Source organism: Panthera onca, chromosome C1 (genome assembly GCF_046562875.1).
Source record: "Panthera onca isolate mPanOnc1 chromosome C1, mPanOnc1 haplotype 2, whole genome shotgun sequence".
NCBI classification, from domain to species: Eukaryota; Metazoa; Chordata; class Mammalia; order Carnivora; family Felidae; genus Panthera; species Panthera onca.
In genome coordinates this window covers 195,948,674-195,974,826 of record NC_138346.1, presented here as the reverse complement: position 1 = coordinate 195,974,826, position 26,153 = coordinate 195,948,674, and the positions used below count along the sequence as shown (strand labels likewise).

Here is a 26,153-nt window from a genome sequence, read left to right as displayed (position 1 = left end):
CAGTCATTAAAACCTGATATCTTTGGGGGCCATCATACAGCCTGCTGCAATGTCTTTGCAAGCTTTTCAAGAAGCCTGAGTGTCAATTTTCTGTGTCTTCTGTGCATATTATATCCTGGCTGGATCAATGGTTCTTGGGTCTCACAACACCACTGGCTTCGGCCTTTGATGTTAAGGGGAAGCGATTTTAGGAGGACTGGATTCTCTGTGGTGGTGGCTTTTGGTAAATGACTGTTTATCTGAGGGGGATTGATGATGTGCTTACCTGTGTGGGTGTGTTTTCCCAAAGGCTTTCCGGGATTTCATTATTCTTGGAACTGTTTGATTTGTTCATCAAGTTGTATCTAATTAGTTTTGCCTGGAACTCAGTGAGTCCATTTAATTCACCAGGATGCTTTAGCCCTGGTCCATCGTCTGCCCCTTCTCAGAGGACTTTGTTCACAGCTTGTATTTTATTACCCCTTTCTCCATTTGCTCCTCGTTCTTCTCCACATGTGCCGCCTGGTTGGTAATCTTGTCTTTTGCATTTGGCAACTCCTCTTTCATTTATTTCCACATTCTTGTAGTTTTTCTCTGCAATCTCAGATCCTCCAGCTTGTCTCTTACTTGAATGCTTTTATTTTTTACAAGGCAAATGCTGCTCTTGTGGATTTTGGTTCCTGTGTATTCAGCTTCTTTTTCATTCTTTGCTTGCCTCTATCACTGTCCTTCTATCTCAGGATCTCCCCTCCCCCACTGCATCATCCAATCTTCTGCTACCGATCATCCCTACTTCTCATATGTCAATGAGAATATTATCCATAAATCCATTTACGTTTTCTTTCGTTTACTAGAGTAAAATTTTTTCAGAAAATGTTTCCATTTTTAAAAAAAAATTTTAATGTTTATTTATGTTTGAGACAGAGAGAGAGAGCATGGGAGGGGCAGAGACAGAAGGAGACACAGAATCTGAAACAGGCTCCCGGCTCTGAGTTGTCAGCACAGAGCCCAACATGGGGCTCGAACTCACTAACCGTGAGATCATGACCTGAGCCAAAGTCAGAGGCTTAACCGACTGAACCACCTAGGCACACCTATGTTTCTATTTCTTTAGGGAAATGATTCTTTTTCAAGAATGGTATGTGTTAAGTGGCATCATACAAGTTCATTTTATTTATTTTTTGCTGGTTTCCTTATCTTTTGAGGGGGGGAGATCTATACTGGTCCAACGAAGTCTATGTTTCTTCAGTTGAATGGAATCCCCCCTCTAAGAAATCCTGGAATTCATTTTTTGGGATGGTAAACTGGCAGTCAGTTTGATGTCTACAGGCCAATTCAACCATCCAGTGTAGCCCAGCTGGATTATTATTCTTGGATGATTTGAAGTAATTTGTGTTTCTTTTTTCTAGAGGTGATCCATGAAAACCAAATTGCCAGAGAGCATCGCCACACTTACATCTACATTTACACCTCCCGGGTTATCCATATCCTCTCCTTCAAAAAACTTCTGAGCTCCTTTTGGTGATTTCCCGATTTGTTGAAACCTTAAGCCTGACAAAGGAACACCCCGCCGGGTATGTGCTTATCTGTTCAGCTCCTTCAGGAGGTCAGCTCTTGTAGTGCAAGTACATGGACCTTCTCTGTTGAAGGTTTAACTACTGCCATGGCTCAAAAACAAACCTTCTGGAAGCAGCTAAACCTGCGGCCACGATTCCTGGCAAGAGCTACGAACAGAAGCTTCACTTCTGGTGCCTTCTGCCTCCTCTGGGCCAGCTGCCCACTTGCTGTTGAAGGGGAACAACAGTGACCGCAGTGGGGGATTGCTGCCCCATGATTGATATGCAACAGCAGGCAGGGAGTCCGGATTTCCGGTGCAGCCAGATGTTTTGTCTAGTTCAGGCTCCTCCCAGGAAGACAAGCTCCACTGGGTAGGGGTTCTGGTTCATCAAAACTGTGCCTCCCTCCCACCCCTCGGTAATGCTACTGCTTGGTGACCAACAGCCAAGAATGGAGTTTCCAGGTCACCCTTTGCATTAATCATTAAAAAGCATCCCTACAGTTAAAAATCAACAAACTATCCTCATTAGCCAAATATGAGCATTAAGAGCAGAAATTGAAGCTTCCAGAACAACATTTCCACCCTCCATGGGCCCCAGATCTCTTTAGGGAAAGCACGCCTGGAGAAGACTGTCTCTTTTCCCTTCCCCCTTTTCCCCTCCATGTAGCCCCTCACATATAGCTTGTAAGCCTAGCCAGATTTGTACTCAGAAACAAGGCGCAGTTCTTCTGAATATAGCAAGGGCCTCTCAAACAGTTATCTTAGACTCCTCCCTGGTTTCCCAGCCAATTTCTCCTTGGCATTGCCACCAGTGACCTTCTTTTAGGAATGGAGATACCATCATGTCACATCAGACAATGGGTTCCTCCAGAAGCAGTTCTGTACATTCACCCCTTCCTCCCTTTCATGTTACCTCCACCCTGCATGGCGAACTACTATGCTTTCAAATGCACCTAGAATAGCTCCTCTTCTAACACCCTGCCCCCAACTGCTACCTGGGATTAGGAACTATCCTTGCAAATGCTTTTCAGCTGTGCTTTGTACAAACTTCTACTACAGCACTTATCGCATTATATTAGAATCTGTAGCAGACCCTGTAGGACGGTCTATCTGCACTCCATTTCCAAAAACTCGTCTATCTCTACTAGTGAAACTGTAACAGCGAAACAAAATTGATTTCCTGCTTTCCCAGCCGGGCATCCATGGCGAGTTCTGATGAATAAAGTGTAGGAAGACGTCTGTAAGCATGGTGATTCTTCCTGAAGAAATACACAAACCATCCCAAGGAGAAAGATCTGTGCCCTGTCCTCTCCCCTCTTCTTTTAGACTGCGACACAGACACAAGGTGTGGAGCTGCAGCAGCTAACCAGGCGAGCATGAGGGTACAGCCGAGGGCAGTGCAGCAAGAAGAAAGGCAACAGCATCCTGAGCGGCCGCCCTGGGTCTAGACGGGACCTTCAGATCCTCGTTCCAAGAGAAAAGTGAACCTCCATCTGTTGAAGCCAGCTTTAGTCAGTTTTTCTACTTCCATTCCTAACTGATGAAATTTCTACCCATACGACTGAGACTTTCAAGGGAAAAGACTGTTTCTTATTTATATTTATACCCTCAGTACCTGGCAGAACGCCTGGCACTGAGTAAATGCTCCAAGTATTTTAATTGAACTGAATGTCGTTACTGTCTTCAAAATATTCCAATGGCTTCTCATTATACTGAAAAATCCATTTAGAGTCCTCATCTTAGCCTGCAGGGTCCTGCGGAGAGCCCTCTTTACCCGAGCAACCTCATCTCCCCCATGCGGTCCCCAGCCACGTCAAGGGAGCACTCTTTTGTGGATAGACCCTACATTGTGCCCTGTGTTCGTGCCTTCGCTCTCTTTCCCCTCAGTTGGAATGCTCGCCTCTACACCTCCAGGCAGGCCTTCTCTCTCTCTCTTCTCCATTGCTGAACTTGGCTTGCACCTGCTCACAGTCTCTGCTTTGTCTTGGAGGGACCTGTTCGTTTGACTATTTCCTCCCACAGAATGTGAGCCCCTGGAAGACAAAGACTGGCCTTAGTGTAATTGTTGTGTTTCCCACTGCACAGTGTCTGGCGCAGAGAAAGTGTTCAATGTGTGTTTTTTTGTTTTTTTTGTTTTTTTTGTTTTTTTTTTTTATTTTTGGGACAGAAAGAGACAGAGCATGAACGGGGGAGGGTCAGAGAGAGAGGGAGACACAGAATCGGAAACAGGCTCCAGGCTCCGAGCCATCAGCCCAGAGCCTGACGCGGGGCTCGAACCCACGGACCGCGAGATCGTGACCTGGCTGAAGTCGGACGCTTAACCGACTGCGCCACCCAGGCGCCCCTCAATGTGTGTTTTGTTCAGTGGAACTAAACCAGGGTCAGAACAACAGACTGGCGAGAGAAGAGTTTGGAGCTAGACAGAAAGGGTCTGAAGCCCACATCACTGGGTAATTGTGAGATATTCACCCTTTCTGGGCCTCGATAGTCTCATCTGTAAAATGGGGATAGTAAAAACTGATCAAGAATGTGGTACGAGGTACGTGTTTGATAAATGTTAGGTAGAGGACAGGACCAAGAGCAGATGGCTTTGCTTCCCTCTCTTCAATTTTTCTCTGAGCTGGTCCACTGATTATAACAGGGGAAACTCTAACCCAACACTGGAAACTGAGAAGGCGTCTCATCCATAGGGGATGAAATTCCACGTTCTACATACTGACCACACAAGGAAGAGTGACATGGAGGGTGCAGCACAGTCTGCTCTCCTGCTGTTGGTTGTCAGGCCTGGATGGAGTTCACTGATCAGCCTGTCCGATTCTTGGTACTCAGGGGAAAACACACCTACCAAATGCTGGAGACGCCCCTGGGTTCCAGGACAGAATCTGACTGCCAGCCTATGCTTGTCCTGCACACCCAAGAAGGGCCCATTTTCCTGCCGGGACCCCACCCAGGACTGAGGGCCATCCCTGCAGCTACCCACTGTCCTTCCTTGCCCGGCTTGCTGGGGTGAGGTTGACCACAGATCCCTCTGATCATCTCCAGTGCTCGGCTGGGGCCAAGGGCAGGCTGAGGAGAGGTGTCTGCAGGCCTTCTGCTGTCTGTGCCCCAGGGGATGGTCCCTTGGATTGGCCTGTGGGCTTTCCCACATCGTGTCCCATCTGGGACACCAAGGGGAAGCCCGCCTGACACCTGTTCCCACCAGCAGCATGGCACCCACCACCTGGGACTCTCAGGGGTGAACTACAACCTGCTTTGCCGAGGGGCTCCATCTGAGTAAAATGAACCGCCTTCCCAGTTCCAGGAGGGGTTTCTCGTCACTTGGGAATTACATGCCAGGCACTGTTCCAAGTGCTTAGATATGTTAACTCACTTAACCTCATCATAACCTTAGCTGATGGGTACTGTCTTAAATTACCATTTTACAGCTAAGAGAACAGAGGCCCAGAGTGCCTGCTTAAAGACCTTCGCAAGCTACACGGCTCATCAGAGTGGCGGGCAGTCTGGTGCCAGAGTCCAGCTCTGAGCTGCAACTCGATGTTGAATGAACAACAAAACCCCTGGGGATGTAAAGAGAATTGGCTCCTCAGAGGAATCCAGCTGATTAATCAGATTAAATGGCCCAACTGAAAGATGCAGTTAATGCAGGAAAAAATAGGAGGCATTGTAAAACAGAACATAAACAGTATTTTCAGGGAGGTGCAAGACGGTAATACATAGAAATAACAAAAGTAAGCTGTCAAGGGCAATGTGAAAACAAAAAAGAATAGCTTCCTTAAAATAAAAATGAAAACAACAAGATTCCCAAAATAAAGGAGAGCAAGATGAATACTGTTGAAAACAGAATTAATGAAAACACAAGATCGCTGGCAGAATAAAAAAAAATAGGATACAGAACTTTCAAATCACTAGAGGAAAAACAAAGCCAATTAAATCAAATCAGCTGACAATAGGAAGAGTTAAAAATGAAAGAAAACAATAAGGACGCATCATCTGTTTTGTTTGAAAAAGAGCATAATACGTTTGATGGAAAAGAGATATATATATACGTATATATGTATATATAGGCACCTGGGTGGCTCAGTCGGTTAAGCATACGACTCTTGGTTTCGGCATAGGTCATGATCTCCCAGTTTGTGAGTTTGAGCCCCACAGCCGGCCCTGTGCTGGCAGTGTGGAGCCTGCTTGGGATTCTCTCTCCCTCTCTCTGCCCCTTCCCTGCTCGCACTGTCTCTGTCTCTCTCCAAATAAATTAATTAATTAAAAAAAAAAAGAAATATACAAAAACCCTGTGCTCTTTTCACTTTCTTCGAGTATACATGGAACATAAATAAGACAAAAGTTCAAAAAGTAAAAAGGGTGCAATGCAGTAAAAATAACAAGTAAATCATATGAAATACATAACCACTAAGTTAAAAAAACTTTTTAAATATTTATTTATTTTTGAAGGAAAGAGAGAGCATGAGTGGGGGAGGGGCAGAGAGGGAGAGGGAGACACAGAACTCGAAGCAGGCTCCAGGCTCTGAGCTGTCAGCACAGAGCCTGACATGGGGCTCTAACTAACGGACTCACAGACTGTGAGATCATGACCTGAGCCCAAGTCAGACGCTTAACCGACTGAGCCACCCAGGCACCCCACCACTTAGTAAGTTTTAAGAACATTTTAAATAGGGATTAAAAAGAATTCTACACTGAAATTATACACTATTTAAAAATCAACCCAGTTGAGTCCTCTGTAGGAAAAGAAAAAAACCTCCCCCAAGGAAAAATATACTGAGAACGGGAAGCAGCCAACACAGTTAGATATCATTTTGTCTGTCAAACTGAGAAACACAGACAGGATTGACAGCAGCTAGTGATGCTGTGCAGGGAGGCAGACTTTTGGCGGATGCGTAAATTGCCACAGTGACCAGAGGGAAATGTGAGATCATGTATTAAAATTTGCCTTCTAAGAATATATCCTAGGGAAATAATTGGACAACTGTTCAAAGATTCATGTGTAAGGATATTCACTGGGGTGAAAAACTGAAAATATTTACTTTATTAATAGGGGAGTAGAAAAATAAATTATAGTTGTGCCTCCAACAGAATTCTCTGTAGCCATCAAATGGGATGAGGCTGATCTCTATATATTGACATAATAATATGATGATACAGGATTAAACAGTAAATCAAAAGCGAGTCACTGAGCCATGCATGGAGATTATCTTGTTTTAGAAACCACGTTTGCTGCATTTGCCTTATGCATCTATCGGCATACAAACTAAAAGAATTACCAGAACAAACTGATCTCAATGGTTCTCTTCTGTGGGCCATGTGGAGGAGAACAGAGTCAGATTCAGGGGACTTTTGCTCTCTACAAATTCCTTTATTGTCTGCATTTTGAATTTTTCAAAACAAGTGTCTATTTTTTATATAGAAATGTCCTATACAGATATTCCCACTTTAAAAATAACAACTAGGGGTGCCTGGGTGGCTCAGTTGGTTAAGCATCGGGATCTCACGGTTTGTGGGTTCGAGCCCCGTGTCGGGCTCCATGCTGACAGCTCAGAGCCTGGAGCCTGCTTCGAGTTCTGTGTCTCCCTCGCTCTCTGCCCTTCCCCCACTTGCATGCTGCCTCTCTCTCAAAAATAAATAAACATTAAAAAAATAAAAGTAGTAGCTAGATCTTACTCTGAATAAGGACTCAAACACAAACAGGGCTTTTTGTGTTTGTCTTCATTAGGGTCTAATCATGAATTCCCTTCACTTTGCTGCTGGTTAGTCAGGTGAAGGGCTTGTGTGGGGCACTGAGGGAGAGGAGGTGAGAGGGGGACAAAGAGAAAGAGGGAAGAGGGGGAGGGAGACAGAAGAGAGAGAGAAAACAGGCACGAGCACAGATGTGTGTGTGTGGACGTCACATGCACTGTCAGGAAAAGTCAAGCTGGGTGGGGGACCGAACGAGAAAGGGAAAGGCGTCCTGTCTCTCATCTCCATCTTTTGGCTGCTCTCAGTGCAGCCGGGAGCCCTCCTCTGCTCCTTGGGCATCAGCTCCCTTGAGGCCGTGGGCTGCCCAGAAGCTCTCTAGAGGGTGGACCAAAGCTACCTTCACCTTCTCCCTGCTGTTCCCCATTGCAGGGGCCTCACACACACATTTAGCACACCCCCATGACTTTATAGTCCTTGCTATGTCACCCTGCAGAGGACATTCCGTGTCCTTGTCTTGATCTTCTCTTCCTGAGGGTCAGGAAGGGGTCCTCCTGTCTCCCCTCCAGCCCACCCTGTGCCCACTATTCCTGTAGGTGACAACGGTCCTCACCCTTGCCCAGAATTCCATCATTGATTTCTTGTGCTCGCCTGGTCAGCAGCTCCTAGGGCCCTCTGTTCTCCTCCGGCCCTTGTTCTAAACCTTCCTTCCTGGGGATCACGCTGCCTGTCTTGGGTCTGCTAATGCCACCGCGCCATGGAGACGCACACCCTCCGCTTTAGGAGATGCATGCCCAAGTATTTAGGAATGAAGTACCGTGATGTCCACAATGTACTCTTGAGTGATTCAGCAAAACGGGGATAAAGGCAAAAACAAAGAGAACGCCAATATGGGAGAGTCTCCACAGTGGCTGAGCCTAGGTGGCAGGCATGTGGGTGCTCACGGGCTGGTCTTTCCACTTCTCTGTGTATTTTACGTATTGTATGTTATGCAACAAAACACAGGGGAACAGAAGAAACCACACTTTCCATATTTCCTGACAAGAGTGAGACCAGCTGGTGTGAACACTTCAACGTTTCCTGAATGCGTCCCTTCTTCTCCACCCCCCACTGCCACTGCCAGGGTTCAGGCTTCTCATCCTGACCACGATCTGGGACAGCCTCCTCACTGGGATCCCAGCCCCAGGTCACTCCATTCTCCATAAGGATGCCAGGACAAGTCCAAATACAGCCTCATGGCCTCCAAGGTCCTCCAAGCTTGGGCGGCAGCCTGCTCCACCAGCTTTATTGCCCACCACTGCCTCCTGCCACAAAATCGCAGCTGATGCTCCAGCCCTTGAGCCTGACCACATCATGTCACTTCCTCTGTCTAGAAGGCTTTTCCCCTCCCACCAGCTTTCCTCCCTGGCTACCTGGCAACTTCCTCTCCATCCTTCAGCTTTTTCACCTTTTCCAGGATAGCATCTCTGGTCTGTCCTGTCTTTCACTCCCTATCCCTATCTCTCCGTCTCACTGTGCATACACATGTCTCCTCTTTGCCAACAGTGTCTGGGTCTCATTCACATATGCAATGCCAGCACCCTGCCCAGACAATGCCATGTGATAAACAGACAGACAGCTGTTACATGAATAAATGAATAAATGAATGAATGATGTTCCGGGGTAGGAAAGCCTTCTGATTTGCACACATGTACACTAAAGTAGAAGTCATTACACTCCTCATTCACTCATTGTGCACTTAACATTAACTGAGGGACTCTTGTGGATCTACTAGTCATATAAGTCCCTTTGTACCTGACTCCTGCTTCATTCATTCATTCATTCATTCACTCATTCATCACTTGACACTTATGGATCCAGGTGCTGGGGGCACCGTGCTGAGAACTGGGAGACTTGTAGAAATGGATCAGGCAGAGACCGCAGCTCTGGCTGGGAAGGTAAGGCAGGAGCACAAATATAGCACAAAGTGGTCAGTGTCAAGGAAAACGCGGGCTGCAGGCAATGAGAGTTCAAAAGAGGGAGACATGGCTCCCAGGAGTCCAAGAGAGGGGATCGGGAAGACTTCCTGGGTGAGCAGACACATGTACTTGACTTTGAGGGATGGGGATTTTCAGACATAAGCCTTTGGAGCAAGGGGGGCATTTCAGGGAGGCCAGAGTGGAAACAGAGGCACAGAGCGAGGCCATGAGCAAAGATATGCACAGGAGCCACCAGTTGTTTGGCTTTGCCGGGATGTCACTGAAGGGAAAGGGAGGGAAATAAGGTTGGGGAGGTAGGTTGAGGTCATGAAGACCTTGAAAACCAGGATAAGATGTTTAGCTTCTGTGAACATGGGTGCCATGGAAGGTTTCTGGTTAGCAGGTGAGCTGACCAGGTGTGCTTCCAGAAGCTTCTTCTAGCAGAAATGTGCAAGATGAATTTGTACATTTAACTTGTGCTCCTAATAGTGCAAAACCCCTAAGAGCTCTTCTGACCTTGTTTTGCACAGGGCTTAGCTCAAAAACTTGCACATAGCAAACAGTGCACTTCTTTAATTTTAATTGAATGGAGTCTAAGGACCTATGTACATCAGCAAACACACAAGTATCTGTATGTACCTCTTGCAGCAACATATCCGTTCAGCCAGTTCCCCTTGACTGAAGACTCTCTAAGGCAGGATCGTCTCTAGCTATGCTTCTCCTTGCCTTGATTCCCCACTATTGCACATCTTCAACCCTTCATTCCTGGGTCACTACAATAGACTCCTGACTGTTTTTCTTTCTTCTTCTTTTTTAAAAAAAATTTTAATGTTTATTTATTTTTGAGAGAGAAGAGACAGAACATGAGCAGGGGAGGGGCAGAGAGAGAGAGAGACACACACACACACACACACACACAGAATCCAAAGCAGGCTCCAGGCTCTGAGCTGTCAACACAGAGCCCGACGCCAGGCTTGAACTCACGAACCGTGAGATCATGGCCTGAGCCGAAGTCAGATGCTTAACTGACTGAGCCACCCAGGTGCCCCTCTCCTGACTGGTTTTCTTCCTGTGAGTTCTCTCCACTGGAAAAGGCCCCAATGGGACAAGCCTGCTTAAGAACCTACCATAGCTCCCTCTTGTCTACTGGCATTTAAGATCTTCCATGACCAGGCCATGCTCCAACCCTCTCCACACTCTATTCCTTGTCCACATGCTTCCCCCTCTCCAGCCAGCTGTCTTGTCAGTCCTCCTTCCAGACCTCTGCTCATCCTGCACCCCTAACCGGGTCCTCTCCGCACAGCTCATCTAAACCATAGCTTAAGGCCCAGCTGGGCCAGCAGTGTGAATAGTGTAAAGACTCAGAAAAACCTAGGTTCACATCCCAGCTTTCTGAGTCACTGTGCATTCTCTTGGGATCTCAGTGTTCTTGTTTCTAAAATGTGAATGAGAACTATGTCCATTCATTATTAGGACTTACCATCAGTACTAACAGGGCTATTGTGGAGAATTGATATGACAATATACGTGCCAGGTCCCGTGCTGGGTAAATGGTGACGTTCCTTTCTTCTCTGATTCTTTGGAACTCCCAGGAGTAACTCCTGTTGGTCAGATGCTTGTATGGAAAGGAAGTTCTATTCTGAGGGCGTACATATGAACTACCATACACTGTGCTGGGCTTTTGTAATGACTCCCTCTACAACCCTAAAACACCAGCATTTTTGTCCTCATTTTACAGATGAGGAAACGCAGACCGGGAACAGCAAGCAATCTGGGATCACACAGCTCTGCGCCGACACTACTGTCTGAGAAGTAACCACAGAAGCGTTATTAAATATTTAGTATGTTCCAAGGACTATGCTGGGTGCACTGCATGTGCTGTCTCCTTTAAGTGCCTTATCCTGACGCTCTGCTACTGTAAGCGATACAGCACAGGAGATAGTGGGACCCAGAGGGAATAAAGGCTGTGCCCAAAGTCCTACAAACAGCAAGTGGCAGGGCTGGGATTCACACTGGGGTTTGTATGACCTCCAGCTCTGCCCTCAGCTACTCTGCTGGAACTGTGCCATCGAGGCCAGAGAGTTGTCTGAACTTGAACCGCAGTCCTGGGAGGCTGAGACTGGCCTTTCCAGGTTTTCCATAGGCCTCAGCCTAAGCCTGGGGGCACGGCAACCACCACTGATGGCAAGGGCCTCTGGGGCAGGCCCAGCTACTAGCTGAGTGGCCTGGTGATGATGCTGGTGAGGACCGTCCTGAGCCATAGGGAGGGGTTACTTCACCAGCCTGGACACTTACCCGATGGTGCAACCAGCATCAGCCTCGATGGTCCAGATGCAGTTGAGATTGTGTTCGTAGGGAGCCGGATACCCGGGTGACAGCACCTGGCCCGACACCTCTCCTTTCACTGTCCCTCCACACTCAGCTGAAAGAAATCCCAAAAGAGTGAGCTTTACAGGGTGGCCTGCACTGCCATCAGTGACTCAGTGGCTCCTCTTGTCAGGGTGCCCGAGTCCCTCTTGTGCCCTGCAGGTGACTGAGCACAGCATACAGAAAGGTCCCTGTATGCTATTTATATCCACAATCTACAAAGAACCCTTACAACTTAGCGATGAGAAGAAAAACAGCCCAAACAATGGGCAAAACGTCTGAACAGACATTTCTTTGAAGAAGGTGTGCACACTGCCAGGAAGCCCAGGAAGAGATGGTCAACATCACTAGTCATCAGGGAAATGCAGATGAAAACCACAATGAGCTATAGCACCTCACATCCACAAGGATGGCTGTAATCGAAAGGCCAGACACGAAAAAGTGTCCGTGAGGATGTGGACGAATTGGAACCCTCGCGCATTGCTGGTGCAGCTGCAACATGGTGCAGCTGCTTTGGGAAGCGGTTTCCTAGTTTCTCAAAATGTTGAGCGTAGTCACCATATGACCCTGCAATCCCACTACCAAGCATAGATGCAAGAGAAATGAAAACATACGTTCACACAAAAATGCGCACAGCAGCATTATTCATAATAGCTAAAAGACGGAAACAGCCCAAATGTCCATCAGCTGACGGACGGATACACAAATACGGTGTCATCCATATGGTGGAATATTATTTGATCATAAAAAAAAGAATGAAGGATCGATACCTGCTACAACATGGATGGACTTTGAAAACAGTTTGCTACGTGACAGAAGCCAGGCTCAAAAGGCCACATGTTATGTGATTCTGATTATATAAAATGTCTAGAACAGAAAAATCTATAGAGACAGAAAGTATGCTGGTGGTTGCCTGGGCCTGGGGGGAGTGTGCAGGGGGCAGCGACTGCTGATGGGTACAGGGTTTCTCCCGGGTGGACAAAATGTTCAAAAATCAGATGGTGGTGACGGGTGCAGAACCCTGTGAATAGATAAAAAGCATTGGGCTTCAAGTATATGGTATGTGAATTACATCTCAATAGAGCCATATAAAAAAAGGTCCTTGGGTGGAGGGCTGACAGCTTACTCTGCGGCCAAACTCCTTAAAGCCTCCTCGATGATGCATACACTTGAACCTGTGCCTTGCCAGCAATGGGGCTGCGTGGGGTGCCAGGAGCACAGAGGAAAACAAGCCTCCCAAGGGACAATGGTCTAGAGGAGGAGACAGCCACAGTGTGCCCCAACAGAGGTGTATTTGTGGCAGATGACAGCTCAGAGGAGAGGGGGCTACTTCCCCTAGCTTGGGGCAGGAGGAGTCGTGAGGAGGAGCAGGGATGGAGTGGGTGGGGGGAGGAACATCAGGGAGAGGATGCTGCAGATGGAAAAGAGAAAGGGCAAACGTCATGGAGGTGGGCCATGGTGTGGCAGGCTGAGGGGACAGGGGACGACAGGGGAGATAAGGCCGCAGAGCTCGTCAAGCGTCAGACATCCAAGGACGCTGTGCATGAGGCTGGGGACTCTCCGGGGGAAGAACCAGTCACCTTACACACCAGTGAACTTTACACACTAGGAAGTATACTCTGGTGGCAGTCTTTGGGGCACGAAGAGTGGAGCTGGACTCAGGGGATCAGGTCTAAACTCCCTGTCGGAGCACCTAGTCCCCCGGGTCAGAAGCTGGTGGTCCTCTGGCCTTCTTCCTCCCCACATCTGATCTGCCTCCGAGACCCAGCCCCTGAACCCCTGGGGTGTTCGTCACATGGACCTCCCTCGGCCTTGTTGCTAGAGTCCTGGCCGAGGCTCTGGCCATTTCTGGGTGGCACAGTTGCCCACCCCCAGCAGTGCCACCCGAGGGACCTTTCTAGAATGCAAACTGACTGGGTCACTGCTTGCTTCAAACCTTCCTTCCCAGAATGAAGTCCAAGCCCCAGAGGGGCTCCTTTTGGCTTCTTAGGCCCCTCCCAACACCCCTTGGTCTAGCCAAGCCTCATGAACACTAGGAGCCAGGACAATGAGGCTCCTTCACGCCTTCATGTGGACTGACAATGTGAAAACATCTTTCTCGGGGGACCTTTGTGACCTGTCCCCTCCCAGGTACAGTTGCCACTGTCCTCCTTTGTGTCTCCATTGTAACAGGAGCAGATTTTTTTAAAATCACAACCATGTTACAGTCACATCTGTCTCCTTCACAAGACCAAACGCCTTGGCAGCAGGGACCTTGTCTTACTTGTATTTGTGCATCCAGCGCCGCTATAGTGCCTGGCATGTTACAGATGTTTTAGTAAGTGTTTACTGAATGGAGAGATCCATGGATGATCAAATGAATGAGGACGCTTACTGCTTTCCAGGAAAATTACTACAAGGGTCAGAGTCAAGGGAGCATGAGTGACAATGAAGAGGAGAATTATTGCAAGAGTGTTTTAGGAAAGGGAATGAGTGACTATGCAAAATCCTAGAAGAAACAGGAGAAGATGGAACCCAGGTTGCAGATAGAAGACTGGCCTTCACCTTCATTAAGTATTTCATGGGCCCCTTGGCTTCACTCGGGGCCACTATGGCATGGTCAGGGAGGAGGCGCTCTGCCAGTAAGCCTGCTCATGAGACTGGATCCTTTGCACGCGCCTTGCTGTGAGTCCCCCCCCCCCCCCGCCCCGTGTGCTGTTGGGATGGGAAGTGCTTGAAGGACACAGGGCTGAATGGGCCCCATTGGGGAGTGGGTGTGGGCAAGAGGACAGTGAGCTGTGGGGAGGAAGACTGTCTGGCCCCACAAATGGGGGGCGGGTAGTGGAGAGGTGGCAGGACCTTATCCATGCTCTTGGCTAGAGCTTCCTTCCATATTCTAGATGGAGAAGCCCGTCCTGTGTTTGGAGGCAGCAGCAGTGGGGGCTCTTCCTCACGGACGCAACATCTGGGAGGAGCCAAGAGGCCAGCATGCTGCAGATTCATTGACAAGACCATGAGACTCTACTCTTTCTGGTTGTCACCCTTCTTCCCCTCCTTAGAGCCTTGGCTGCCTCATGTGGGCTGTAGCATCCACTCATCGACAAAGAAAGCCTCTGCGATGTCTTAAACTACAGTGGTCATTTCTGCTAGACCGTGATAAAGTCCACCACAACATGACGTGTGTAAACATATACACCCACAACCCCAAATACATAGCCTCACTCCTCTGTGTGGGGCCTGAGGGAGTCTCCGTGGGGAAAACCTCCGAGATTCAAAGTTTAAGTACTCTTCCCAGCACTGCTTGAGTGGATCCACTAAGTTCAGCCCAACCAGCACATCCGATATTCAAAAGAACCTTACAGTGAATCCTTTCTGCAAAGCAACTGTCTTGTAACGTGAATCATCTCCTTTCGCATTTCACCTGCTCTAGCTTGCCTGTGGCATCATACTGTCATCCATTTATGCATATGTCCCCCCCTCGCTGGCCGGGGATCTGCCCTCCTCAGAGTTCTTAGTGCCCAGCATAGGACCTAGCACATGAAGGAAAGAAGAGGACAAAAACAGGATGCAGGGAGAAAGGGATGGGGCATGACTGCAGACTGGGTCAACCTTAGAGGGCAAAGGGAGAGGCTATTTAGAGGTCGCCATGCTGGTCTGTCCACTGTCAGGCTTAACATCTTCTCTTTTAGACCCTCTGTTGTACAACAGTGCTGAAATCCTGTTAAAATAAAGCTGTCTAGGGGAAAAATATTGGCCATTACCGTTGTCCATCACGCTGGTTCAAACCCTCAGCACTCACACGTGCTAGGCCAGAAGCCCAACCCTCACCCCACCCTCCTCCTGCTGGTGAATTCTTACCCATCCTTTTGAGTCTGTGCAAAACTTCCTTGTATCTCCTCAACACTTTGCCCTAACTCTTTGCACAGTGCTTATCTTGTATTATAATTATCTGTTTATGTGTCTATTTGCCTTGCTAGGCTATGGGCTTCCCAAGGGTAGGGAAAAATACTTTATTCTTTCTTTGTTTACTTCTCTGCCTCTGCACATACCCAAACATATAGGTGCACCAATTCTGGTGTGTGGCTCTTGGTACGTACTTAAGTGTTTTCCCAGTGGATGTCTTGTTCTTATAGGATTGACCAGCACTGCACAGACATGCCGAGGTTGTGGCACAAGGGGAAGGGGATGGGGGAGAGGCCTGGTGTTTGGGGGTGGGGAAGCAGGACAAAGCAGTGGGGTGGGAATCTTGTTCAGCAGGGAGGGGAACAGGTGCAGTGAGGTAGGTGGTGAGAAATGAAAAGGCCAGATGGACCGAACGATAGGTTCTGCCTACTTCATACTTCTGCCCTGGACCAGACTGCTCTCATCCTATGACACATGGAGAAAGCTTAGAGGGAGCCTCTGCTGACATTCTGGAAGCACCAGAGGCTTAAGAAAGTGCTGGTTCATTATTATATTCTTCCTCAAGAATGAGGTAGGTGCTAGCTCATTTTCTTACTCGTTCTTCCAACTTTCTCCAGGAAAGGGAGCATAAGCCCCATTTTGCCTATGGGGAAACTGAGGCCCAGAGTGAGTCAGAGACTCGTTTGAGTCTGAGTGTTGCAAGAACCCTGGGAACCCAGGCAAAAGCTCCACCTCTTCTTAACTGACTCCCCCAACTTTCCTCTGTTGCCAGCATTACAATTCCGAGGGCATGGCTTGGCTGTGATCCCACTTGGCTAAATGTGTGACAATGGTGGCTTGCCACCCGCCTGACTGAGCTGCTGCAACACGGGTGTAATGAGGTGTGAAAGTGAGGGAACAGAGAAGTGGGGGCAGGGTAAGCGAGGACTCCCGTGAACAGGAGGATTCAGTCCAGTTAGGCAGTCCCAAAGTGCTGGAGTGTGGGGTCCGACGGGACAGCTTTCATGAGACCAGAGCTGGGAGCATGGGGCTGGGAGGGGACCCGAGGGGTCACTCAAAGAGCAAGAGGCCTCCTACCGACACAGGTGGGGAGAGGTCGGTCCCAGGTCCTGCGCTCCCCACTCAGACACAGCAGCTCCTCACTGCCCCGCAGGCTGTATCCAGGGTCACAGCCGAAGGACACAGAGCTTCCCGCAAAATGGCCTCCATCATGAACCTTGTAGCCAAATTGCGGGGTTCCTGGATCCTCACACTTGATGAGTTCAAAACCTGCCGACGAGAGGAGAGATGGGGTAAGCAAGACCCGGCGAGGCAGAAACCACATTCCCTTCCTTCCCTCAATTTGAAGCCTGCGTCCTCAAGAAAGCCACCAGGCACATGCCTCTGGCCTCTGGCAGTCTCACTGCTCTGGGGCCACCACACTGCTGTGCTCAGCAGAGGTGATGCTACACCTGCCCCCGCACGTGGATGGTTTCAGTTATTTCTCCCAGGACAGCCTTTAATAGTTTTCAGACATAAGGTCTGGGCTTCCTATTTCCTTTGTTTGACCCCCAGAGCATTTTGTTAGCAAGGCTGCTCTTTCCATTTTGCTCACTGAGCATTCTGATGGGATAGTGTAATATGGAAACGTCCCTTCAAATGCATATTTCAAAGTTCAATTATGTCCTGCTTAAATACGCTTTATTGAGAGAGGCTAGAGAAGGCTTACGCAGAGCGTTTCTACAAAGCGCCTACTATTTGGCAATTTACTTGTGTTAGCTCTCATTTGTTACCCACAGGAGTCTTACAGGGAGGTAGAAGTATCTGCATTTTACAACCGAGAACATGACCTGGTTCAATAAGTGGTGCCAAAGTCACACATTCTCAGATGACAGAGATGGAATTCGCATGTGACTCTATTTAATTCTCTTCCACTGATGTGCCTGCTGTAACAGGCATAGACCCCTATGCCAGATGGCCTAAAGCCCAGGCGAGAGGAATCTTGAGTGGACTCACTGAGTTTTGTTTTTTTTTTCCTAGCAGCTTTATTGAGATATAATTCACATAATGAACATTCGCCCATCTGAAGCGTTCGGTCTTTTAGTATATTCTCAGGGTTGTGTAACTCTCATCACAATCCACTTGCGGATTTTTCATCGCTTCTGGAGGACCCCTGTCCACATTTCTGCCCCCCAACTTTCTTAGTCCTCGGCAACCATCGATTTCCTTTCCATCTCTATGGATTTGCCTGTTCTGGACAGTTCATATAAACAGTCCATATAACATGCAGCCTTCTGTGACTGGCTGCTTTCACTTGGTTTTCAAGGCTCATCCATGGTGTAGCATGGACCAGTGTTTTATTCCTTTGTAACAGTTAAATAACATTCCATTGTATGGACAGATCTATCACATTGTGTTCATCCATTATCAGCTAATGGATAATCATTGGATTTTAAAATAATCCCTAAAAGCACATTTCTTTGTATCTACTGGGAAGGTCCAGGAGCTCAAATAAATTAATACGATGGCTGTGAAGCCAAAGTGTGGGGATGTAATCCCAAGTACTACGGGCCTGCATACAACCTGGGGGCTTTCTGTCTTTGACACTCTGGGAGTAAAAGACAAAGCAAAAATCATGCAAAAGGGAAAGAAGCAAGATTCAACTCTTTAGGGAGTAGTGAAAAATAACATAATTGTACATTAACGTTCACACTTTTTACATCTGGCTGCAGCTGAACCTTATTTTATAAATGCCACGATTAGGAAAGGCTTGTTTGGTTGCTTTAGTTAAAAGCCTTGGCGTTCATATTTTTCAAGTATTAGTCAGTAACAGGTATGCTGTGACCCTCAGTTAACCACAGAGTTAAACCTTAGAGCTGTATGCCAAGGGGCAGCTTACTCAAAGTACAGGCACAATGTCTTAGAGGAAACAGTCCGCTAAGCGTGCGCCGGAGAAAACCAGACCTGCAAAATGATGGTGATGCCCCAGAGACAGACCTCCCCAACTGCGGAACTAGGGAAAGCCTGATTTCATCGTCCACTCTGATGCAACAGAGACTTACTGGAGAATTGCAGCTCAAAGCCCTTGCTGGTGTTCTCGGCATCGGTGATGAAGTCAAGCCACAGACTACTAGACGTGCTGTTCAAAGTCACCCCCATCATCTCAGAACGGCTGAACACCCCCAGCAAACGGGCGGACTTGTTGTTGCCGTCATAGACCTGGATGTAGGAGAGACCCCGACCTGATGTCAGCATGGCCTTATTTTGAAGAACAGTTTCTCATCCCACAGCCTATATTCCCAGAGTTTAGCACCAATGATGTCTGTCAGAGGGGCAGTGAGGCATCAGATGCAAGGTAGACGGCACAGTGAGCCAGTAACAGGGTGAGTGATCAGCCCCTCTTGTCTCTCCTAGGTGCCAGTTCTGTGCCCAGCCCATCTCAGTGCGAATCTGGTCTGTAGGAACCGGTAGCTGTTCTAACCTTTCCAGTGGAGCTCTGCTTTGTCCCTCCAAACCCCATATGGCACCAGCTTACTCTTCAGCAGCCTGGGGAGGCAAGGAGGGGGCTGCCTGAAGGCCCAAGCCATCTGTTTCTGCACACAGGCACACTGGAAGCACCCGACGTCTCTGCATTGCTAAATAATCCTGTCCTTCCAGATGAGATAGCAGTCCTCCCGCCTGACCCCACCCCACCGTGGCAGTGGCCTGTCTTGACTACTCTTCTAGACATGGCCCCTGGGATGCAGCAGCATGGAATTAAAATGACCAGTGTGTCACGGTGCCTTTCCTTTCCCCAAGCTCAGCCTCTGCCCCTTGCCTCCTAAAATGAGGGCTCCAGCGAGGGCCTGCTGGGCTTGCCACGGGTGGAATCGCGCAGGCATCTGGCTTCCCTCACTCCCATCTGTCCCCTGAACTTCTGAGCACCAGCAAAGAAAACAGTCATCAGAATAATGAACTGGCTCCCCAGGTTCTGAGGTTGCTGCTCCTTTCCAGATAATTGTACAAATAACAACAGAAGTTGTGATTGAGTGAAGGACCCCCCTAGTGCTTTGGTAAATATCAAAGATGGGATCTATGGGTGGGTGATGAATATTTGCGCCTGGCACCGGATGTGGTGCCAGCTGCCAGCAAATTGGAACAATATTTCCATTCTACTATTTATGAAGCAAAGCTTTCTAAAAGAAGCCATCCTTTAAGCGAACAGTGCTGTATATTACAGAGATTTGTTTAGGCCCCTGGGAGCCTCAAGTCTGTTTCCAGATTCCTTGTACAGCACCACTGATAGATTGAGAGAATTCTGGAGTTCCAACAGACATAGAGATGACACCAGTTCACCAGTGCTCACTGCAGCACCCAAGTTGTTAAAAATATTTTTACCCACTAAAACATACTGGAATTAATTGATCAAGGCATTGATCGTCAATACTTGCTAACATCACAGTAACAGAAACAAGCAGATATCATGAACACCACTACTTACTTATGGAGTCATTTTGCTAAAAAAAAAAAAAAAAAAAAATCAAACCTGAGTCACATCAAGTCACTGGATCCAATTTCTAACTTATAGGAAGTACAGAGGACGCAGGAATATATGAAATGATACTCTAGGAATATGTTCAGCAAACCTAGAATATGAAAAGTCCCACTGGAAAAATTACCTGACCTCCTCAACAAATAAATTACAAGGGATGGAGGAAAAAAAAAAAGACGGAGGCAGAAACCCATTGATTAAAAACCATATGAGACAACCAATCCAATGTCTGGGCCTTATTTGGATCCTGATTCAAATAAACTGTAAATTAAGAAAAAGTATTAGGACATTTATGAGATAATTGGAAACTTGAATATTCACTGGATATATGATGATATTAAGAAATTGTTGTTAATTAATAAAAGTGTAATGGGAACAGGATTATTTCCTTAATTTCTAAGCATAATTCATTCTAACTCATTAAGGACAAAAATGTTCATAATGTGTCATTAAGATAAAATATTCATTGCAGAAAACTTATAAAACAGAAGAACACACAGAAGATAACTCTCAACGCTCACAACATTTTGGAGATGATCTTTCTATGCTTTGTTCTATGCATGCCTTTCCTTATATATACTTATTTCCTTAATTTTCAATAAAAACAAGATCAAACTATAGATACTATATGGTAACCTACTCTTCCACTTAATATAATGTGCATATCTTTTGAATCATTACATATTTTTCCCCAACAGCATTTAAATAACTGTAGGACTTTCCATCATACAATTAAACCAACCCATTCTATCCTTATTCACACATCATTGTCTGGAATGTGTGGCCTGGCATGGAAGAGACATTCAATAAATGTATGATAAATAAACCAATGTTTTCTTCTAGTACTCTTGTCCTCAAATCCACCTGGAATTTATTTTGGCATAAAATAGGAGATAAGATTCTACTTTTTCTCCTTGGTTGATAAGCCATTTAACCCAACACTATAAATATTACATCCACCACCAATTTTAAATCTACCTTTGTCACATAGACTGTTGTATAAATTTGGCTTTGTCTGTCAACTTTCTATTCTCTTCTATTTCTACTACGCTACCTATTTGTCTTTTCCTGTTCATGACCCATACTGTTTCAGTTACCATAGCTTTATAAAATACTCAAATATTTAGTAGGGCAAGTCCTCTCTTGTCTTTTTTTAACTTAAAAAATTATTCTCCCATGTTTATTCTTCTCGATAAACTCAAGATGAGCTTTCTTAAATTAAAAAAAAAAAAAAGACCTCCGGCTCCATCCTCCAAAACTCCCCAACGTGTGTAATTCTGACTGATTAAAATAAAATTTATGGATTAATAAGAGAAAAAGTCCATCTATATGATATTGAATCTTCCTATCCATATACATGGCATCTGGCTTCATTTAATCAAGTTGTTTTGTATGTCTCTCAGTAAAAATCTGTACTGATTTTTGTGTGTTTTTATACTTTTTATTACAATTGGGATACATCTGGGCCTTTGTATACATTTATTCTCTAACAGAATATTGTTTGTTTATAAGAATGCTTTGATGGTCCAGTTCATCATCATATACAGGTGATGGATTTGTCTCTGAGTAATCAGAGGGAACCCATACACATCCACTATACCTAACCTTTCCCTTTTCTTTCTTGAGTAGATGTTTTTATTTTCTTCACCTTTGTTGTGGTATAATTGACAAATAAAAATTGCAGATAATTAAAATGTACCACTTAATATTTTCAGGTACCCATACCATTACATCTAATACGACAACTCAGCAAGATGGCTGGCTTAAACATAACCACACTACGTGGGCAGCTTTGTACATACAGTTACAAACAATGTGGACACTCCTAGGGACACTACTGTATGTCTGCCTGCACATGTGCTCAAGTTTCTCTAGGGCATACGCCTAGAATGGAGATGCTGGTTGCTGGGAAGGCACATTTTCAGCTTTGTTAGATATTGCCAGATTGCTCTCCAAAGAGTAATACAAATTTAATCCCTCTGACATCGTATGACAGCTTTCATTGCTTTGTATCTTCGCCAACACTTGGTATTTTCAGGCATTCTAATTTTTTCCAATTTGATGGGTGTGAAACGCTATCTTATTTCAATTTGTATGTCTTTGATTATCCCTGAGGGTGAGGATCTTTTCATGTGTTTACCCATAATTCCACTTTCTTCTTATGTGAATTGCTTGTCCATATCCTTTGTTCATCCACGAGTGTGAAACCTCTTTGCATTTATTTCAATCGTATGTCCTTCCAAATAAAGTTTTATAATTTTCTCAGTAAAGATGATGCACATCTTTTAGACTTATTCCTAGGTGTTTTATAGTTTTTGCTTCCATTAGGAATGAGCTCTTTTTTTTTCTGATTATATTTTAGTTTATGTTTAGTTTAGTTTATGTTTTCAGCCACTTTGCTCAATTGTCTTATTGGTTCTGATGTTTTATCCATTGAGTCTTTCATATTTTCTAAATAGAAGAGAGATAATTTTATAAATTCTTTTCTAATTTTGATAGTTTCTTTGTTCTTTCTCTGATCTGATTGTAGTGGTTTCGATCTGCAGCAAAATGTTGAATACTAGTGGTGATAACAGAGCTCATGTCTTGCTCCTGACTTCACTGGAAATCCTTAGGAAGTTTTGTCATTAAGAAAAATGTTTGCCATAGGTGTTGGTAGGAACTTTTTATCAGATTAATAAAGTTTTCTTCATAGTTTTGAGGTATTTTTTAAGAATCATGAATGAATACTGAATTTCATCATGTGATGTTTTGAGGTGACTGGCAGGATCACATACTTTTGCCTTCTAATCTGTTTAGGATATTAGGTTGAATCACATGAAGTTGCCAATATGTGACTGGTTTTGACCTACAAAGACAGCAATTTCATAGGGTTTGTCTAGTACATAATATCATGAGCTTTTCTAATATTGACACATCCTCACATTCCTGGAATCAATCCCACTTGGTCATTTTTGCTTTCAGACACAGCTAGATTCAATATGACATTGTATGTATGTAGGGTGTTTAGATCTATGATAAGTGACTAGTCCAATAGTTTGTTCTTCTATGGCCCTCACTCAGTTTGCTATCAATATTTCTACTTGCCTCATTTAAATAAAATGAATTAGGATATGGATGCTAATTTTTCTCTTTTCTGAGTCAGTCTGATTATTGCAGGATTAGTTATTCCTCGAACTTTTGTCGGTTTACCTGCAAAATAGTCTACACCTGGGGCCTGTAAGACAGGATATGGGCAGGATCCAGTTTTATTCTTTTTAATGTTTTATTTATATTTGAGAGAGAGGGAGAGAGAGAGAGAGAGACAGACAGACAGACAGACAGACAGTGCATGGGGGCAGGGAGGGACAGAGAGAGATGGAGATAGAATCCGAAGCAGGCTCCAGGCTCTGAACTGTCAGCATAGAGCCCAATGCGGGGCTCGAACCCATGAACTGTGAGATCATGACCTTAGCTGAAGTCGGACACTTAACTGATTGAGCCACCCAGGTGCCCGAGGATCCAGTTTTTTAAGTAATTATTGGTTTATTCAGGTTTTTATTTTTTCTTTTTTAATTTTATTTATTTATTTTGAGAGTGTGACAGCAGGGGAGGGGCAGATGGGGAGACGGAGAGAGAGAGAATCCCAAGCAACCTCCACACAAGTGCAGAGGCTGAGGTGGGGCTCGAACTCATGAAGAACTCACAAACCGTGAGATCATAACCTGAGCCGAAATCAAGAGTCAGAGGCTTAACCAGCTGAGACACCCAGGCACCCTTATTTTTTCTTGATATTAGTACTTTTTATCTGTCAATATTTCCCATTTTACCTGAGCTTTCAGATTTCTTAGCTTAGGGTTGTTCCTAAATATTTTCTGATTGTTTCATAATCTCTACCTCATCTGTGACTGTGTTCCTTTTTCTGTTCCTAAAATTCTGTACCTGCGGCTTCTTTATTCTTTGATCAGCCCTGCAAGGTTTGTGTCTTTTATTAGTTATTTTTCAAGGAACCAGTTGGTTTTGCTGACAATTGCTCCTGTATTTTTAGCTGTATTTATTCTGTCATTTTTGACTTTAAGAATCTTAGTCTCTCTCTCCTACTTTCTTTGGACTTATTGTTATATTATCCAAGCTACCTAGATCCTTATTTATTTTTAATCTAGGTGATGTGTCGGAGACTAACAGAGATATATTAAAATCTTCCACCCTGACTTTAACTTTATTTTTGTTTTTTACCTTTCTAGCAGTTTTTATTTAATTTATTGGTGCTATGTTATTTGGCACATAAAGTTTTACTGTGGATTGATTGTACATTTTATTAACATAAAAGAATCCTCTTTTAAATTTCCTTATGAGACTTGAGAGAAATTCTTAAATTTATAACAAACTGATTTCATTTTTCTGTGCTTTACCATTTTTGTTCCTGGCCTCCATTCCATTTTTTAATTGGGTGATCCTGTTTTTCATCTCGATTTAATCTTTCCTCATCTTGGATTGCTCAGTTTTCATTACTGCCTATTTTTGTGTCATAAATATGATATTCTCTCAAATCCTGTTAAGAATACAAATTAGGAGCTTTTAAAGTTTTACTTCTTTGTTGCTTACAGAGGGGCAATTAGCTCACACTCTTCAGACCGGTTCCCTTCTTCTGATCTCTGGAATATTTATACATATCCCGTTAATTTTCTTGTTAGCACACCATCACAGAGGGAGAATAAAATAGGAGAATGGAAATGCCCAGTGGTGTCTAGAGGGGAACAGAGGAATTAGCGAGAAAAGGGCATAGCAGGAGTTCTCCTGCTCCTGGTGCTAAAGTATGCATGTGTGATTGTGGCAGCCTCTTTTCTGAAGAGCCTGACCACTTTTGTTAGGCATTGCCCTACTTTATCTGACTTGCTGACAGAAGCCAAGTCAAGCCCAGCGCGCCCTGCTGAGAGGGAATCGTGGCTCTGTGTGGTCTCTCACACCTAGCACACTTCTGGAAGAGCTAGTGGTATTGAGATCTGGTCCAGGCCAACAGTACATGGCATGTCCTTGGCTCCAGGCTCTGCTGCTCTGACTTAGGTGGCCTTAGATGTGATTTCCTTAAGGGTTTTGGCACTGAGTCCATGGGCAGGATTCACTTCAGGTACATGAATCATACTTTGATTAGGCCCTTTCTCAACGTGGGTTCTTTTTTGGATATTCCATTTGGTGAAAATTCTTTTAAGCTATATGTGAAATGTGCCCTTGCCTAATTTCCATGGGTGAGGGCGCTTTTCCCTGCATTTGTATCCTTTTAGTCATTTCAGTGGGGACCTGTGCAGGATGGTTTCATATATATATATACACATGTGTTTCATTTGCCATCTTCAGCTGGAGGGTATCTTTCCATACCATTGCAATTTAGAGGCCCTTCCTATCTTACTGAGGTCAGATCAAAATTTTGGTGGGGGCCAAAATAAAAGGAATCGGGTAATTAGGGGAGACAAGCTGAAGTATGTATAGGGGCGTGGTTTAAGGGATTTTCGGTAATTAAAGGTAAGACACAGATCAGGGGTCACAAATGCAAGTCAAGAGTCACTCCATGGGTCAGGATTACAAGACCATATGGAAAGATTGGAAGGTTGATCAGATGTATGATATATTATATCTTGGGCAATAAATAAGGAGGTGGAGGAGGTGACAGGTCAGGAGTTCCTTGGTGTGCACCGGGGTTTCTTTGCAGGGAAAGGCAAGGCCTCAGGGTGAGGAATTTGCCAGTGTTCCGGCAGATGGGTGAGTTCCAGCACAGCAAGGACAAGGTGTTCTTGGAGCTGACTGGTGTGCTGGGCTCCTCCTGCACACGTTCCTGTCGAGGACGACCAGAGTCACAGGCTGGCACAGTAGTGCCGCTACGGCTGACACGGGTGCACGGCCATTCTGGAGACTATTTGGGAAACCAAACTGTGGGTTTCTTTTAGTTCTGAAACAGTTTTGTACCTGTTCATGTCCCAGGTTCTCCCTCAGGAGGACCAGGATCTGAGGAAAAGAGTTAGAGCAGGAAGGGATGACATGAAGCCATCCCATCTCCCTTGGTGCCTTGCCCTCCCTTCCCCAGGTTCCATTCTATAGGAGTTATGGGGGGCTCAGGGTCCCATGAGTGGCCTTTCTGCCATGTCAGAGCCATAGCCCAGCCTTCTGAGGGGGACACTCAGAAGGCCTGGGCACAGCAGGAAGAAGGTCATGGGCAAGAAGGCGGAGCCCACTATTAGAAGGC

General features: G+C 45.7%; 1 protein-coding gene and 1 long non-coding RNA gene across 6 annotated transcripts in view; one reads left to right on the top strand and one right to left on the bottom strand.

Moving 5' to 3' along the window:
• CSMD2 (CUB and Sushi multiple domains 2) overlaps nucleotides 1-26,153 on the bottom strand; it is a 599,309-nt gene that overhangs the window by 168,447 nt on the left and 404,709 nt on the right. For all 5 annotated transcript variants that reach the window (XM_078452082.2, XM_078452083.2, XM_078452084.2 and 2 more), the window contains 3 exons: nucleotides 18,468-18,624; nucleotides 16,504-16,695; nucleotides 11,473-11,599 (listed from right to left, as the gene is read on the bottom strand). In XM_078452082.2, coding sequence (XP_078308208.2) covers nucleotides 11,473-11,599; nucleotides 16,504-16,695; nucleotides 18,468-18,624 — 476 coding nt within the window. The remainder of the gene's footprint in view (nucleotides 1-11,472; nucleotides 11,600-16,503; nucleotides 16,696-18,467; nucleotides 18,625-26,153) is intronic.
• LOC145715679 (uncharacterized) lies at nucleotides 16,611-19,928 on the top strand. Its single transcript, XR_014138116.1, has 2 exons — nucleotides 16,611-16,718; nucleotides 18,820-19,928. It is a non-coding gene; the product is annotated as an uncharacterized LOC145715679 (long non-coding RNA).